Genomic DNA, 2,633 nt, shown 5'->3' on the forward strand with positions numbered 1-2,633 from the left:
GCGCTGGCGGGTTAACGGCGCTCCTCCGCAGAAGCCCCCGTCCTCCGGGAGGGTTTCCGCAAGGGCAGGAGCCGTCCCTGTGACCGTTCCCCGGCAGGCAGGGAGAGGCTAAGGGGTCCCCGCTCAGGGGAGGTCGTTCGTCACGAAGGGGAAACAGGCTAAGTTTAACATCCAAGAGATACAGGGTTACTGCTGCAGAGGAAGACGGGGGTAGAGGGAGAAACAAAGCCCGATGAACTGATTCTCTTGGGCAAACTGAAGATGAAAGGCACGTAAGGCAAGATTTCAGCTACAGCCCAGAAACCACCGGATTGAAATTGAAATATGAGCCAAATTAGTCGGTATCACCTCAATAATTCTTAACTGAGGGCTGAACACAACCCTCCAAAAACCAGCCTAATTCCCCTCCCCCCCCCCAGCTGCAATTTCTAGGAACAGTGCAAGGTCCCATGGGACCTGGAGTGCCTCCAGACCTCGCTAAAACTCCTCAGGTACAGAGATAGCGACTTGATGCTCTACTGAACCCTCCTCATTCTTTGGGACGTGCTCCCCCTGTCAATCAAAAAAGCCACAATCTTTGTTTTACCCCTTGTCCAACCTGCTGACCTTGCATGTTCCTCTTCTGGGTAAGGAGTCAGCAGTGAGATGGGTCACATGGCGCAAGGTCTGGGTGTTCACAGGCCAAACAAGTGACATACACAAACTCCGGAACGTTAATTAGAACAAGGCAGGCTCGTGTCTTCCTTGTACTTATCTCCGTTCAGGTACTAACAGATAATGCCTTTGTTGTGTCCTTCATCAAATCGTTTTAAAGTCACAATTTTCTAGTAATATTTTATAATTAGAATAGATAAATACTGAAAATTAGCTTTAAGCATTAAATCTGAAAATACTGTGGAAATAAAAAAAACCAGTATCTTGTGTATCCAGAAAACTATTAAATCCAAAGTTTATTCGCACTTCAAACAAAACAAAAAAAAGATTTAAATCTACTGTAAATCTATAAGGATGCAAAGAATACATAGCTGAAGGTAGCAATGGTTTAAGATTTTATTCAACAGGTGGTGCTTTATGTGCTGTTTTTAGTGAATCAATGAAAAAAAAGATTGTACCTCATGTGTCTTTATTTATTTATTCACCCTATAATCAAATTGCACAGTAGCAATTTCATTCAGTCCCTTAGGCAGGAAACTGATTTCATAATTAAATTTTCTGCAATAAACTATTTTACACCGAAGTAAGTACATACACAAAGTATAATGTGAAAGTGGATTGAGAATGTTAATATACGCTCAATGCAGTACCATATAAAGATAGTTCTAGAGTCTGCTTCAGTATTGTAAGCGATGTATGTTAGTATATCCAGCACTAATACAGCTCTCTTGGTTTTGGTACAAATATCTTTATACGGCATTGCAGTGCACCGTGCAAACATATTCCACGAGAAAAACGTATTTGCTGACAGCAAAAATGGCTGTAACAAATGGGTCAGTAAAAAGCCCCCTGGCCATTAGAAGCTTCATTCTCCAAACATGACCTTTACATCCATCTTCTTTCAGAAATCTGATTACATTTTCCCACATCCAAGTCTTTAGAAAGAAACATGCCTAGCAAATATCAGTGTATATTGAACTTTACTCAAAATAGCATTGCCAAATTTGCCCTCAAATATTTCAAACCCGTTGATCCCAGACCAGTAATGACACACAAACAGAGAGTTGTCAGTTACTTAAGAAGTTTTGGCACAGTTAGAGTAGGAACCGTAATTTCTTTAAAAATTGGCACATAGTTTGGATTTGGTTGGCTTGGACCTTGATCCAAAGTCTCAATGATAGTCTGCTTCATATCTCTGCTGGCATCGCCTCTCACCGTCAGCAAAGCTGCAATATGGTCATCCCTGCCAGAGGAAAATGGTAAAACTGGCATTAGTAGGAAACTTCACACAAGTAAGATCTTGTCAGAAATATCACTTAGTTGGCAATCCTTTCACTCTGTTTCAGTGTGTTCTTTAATTCTTAATCAGATCTCTAGTCACTCAGCTTTTCCAGCTCAATATAAAGCACTATTTTGGCTGCTCTTAGGACTCTAAAACATATTTTATCCTCCCAAAACACAGAATGGAAGTATTTTCATTATTCCTTTGCTGTACCACTGAGTACTTAAGTACATATACCTCCTAGTCCAGGTCACATACATTTTATATTAGGATTATTTTTCATAAGAAAGTGGCTACATTCTAAAATACTAAAAATATGAACACATTTACATATTGTTTTAAAATTTGCCCAAGACTACAAAGAAATCGTGACGTTATCTATCTTTTTAACTTTGAGGGCAAAGAGAATTACCTGAATTACCTGATATCTGGGTATTTACTGACTAAAGTTGAAACTTCCAGATAGAGCAGTGAAGGATCAGTTAGCTTGATCACCTCTGCGATGGCTTCAATGATGTCACAAAGTCCTTCAGTGTCCTCTCCAGAGCCCTGCAAGATGAAAAGTAAAAAAAAAAAAAAAAATCCCCAAAACAAAAGCAATCCCCCCCAGTATCTACAAACAATCCTTCAATTAGTTGAATTCCCCAAACAGCTGAATTTTCAGACATTAAGAAAACAAAGTATTTCTGAATTGTCA

At 39.8% G+C, this 2,633-nt stretch overlaps 1 protein-coding gene across 1 annotated transcript in view; it reads right to left on the reverse strand.

The window, feature by feature from the left end:
• Nucleotides 1-935: 935 nt before the first annotated feature.
• The window catches only part of EXOC3 (exocyst complex component 3), a 24,989-nt gene continuing 23,291 nt past the window's right edge, over nt 936-2,633 (reverse strand). The window contains exons 11-12 of the mRNA XM_009324930.1: nt 2,358-2,485; nt 936-1,897 (exon numbers count right to left, since the gene is read on the reverse strand). Of these exons, the coding sequence (XP_009323205.1) occupies nt 1,726-1,897; nt 2,358-2,485 (300 nt within the window). The 3' untranslated portion in view covers nt 936-1,725. The remainder of the gene's footprint in view (nt 1,898-2,357; nt 2,486-2,633) is intronic.

Source organism: Pygoscelis adeliae, unplaced genomic scaffold (assembly GCF_000699105.1).
Source record: "Pygoscelis adeliae isolate BGI_AS28 unplaced genomic scaffold, ASM69910v1 Scaffold135, whole genome shotgun sequence".
In the NCBI taxonomy this organism is placed as follows: Eukaryota; Metazoa; Chordata; class Aves; order Sphenisciformes; family Spheniscidae; genus Pygoscelis; species Pygoscelis adeliae.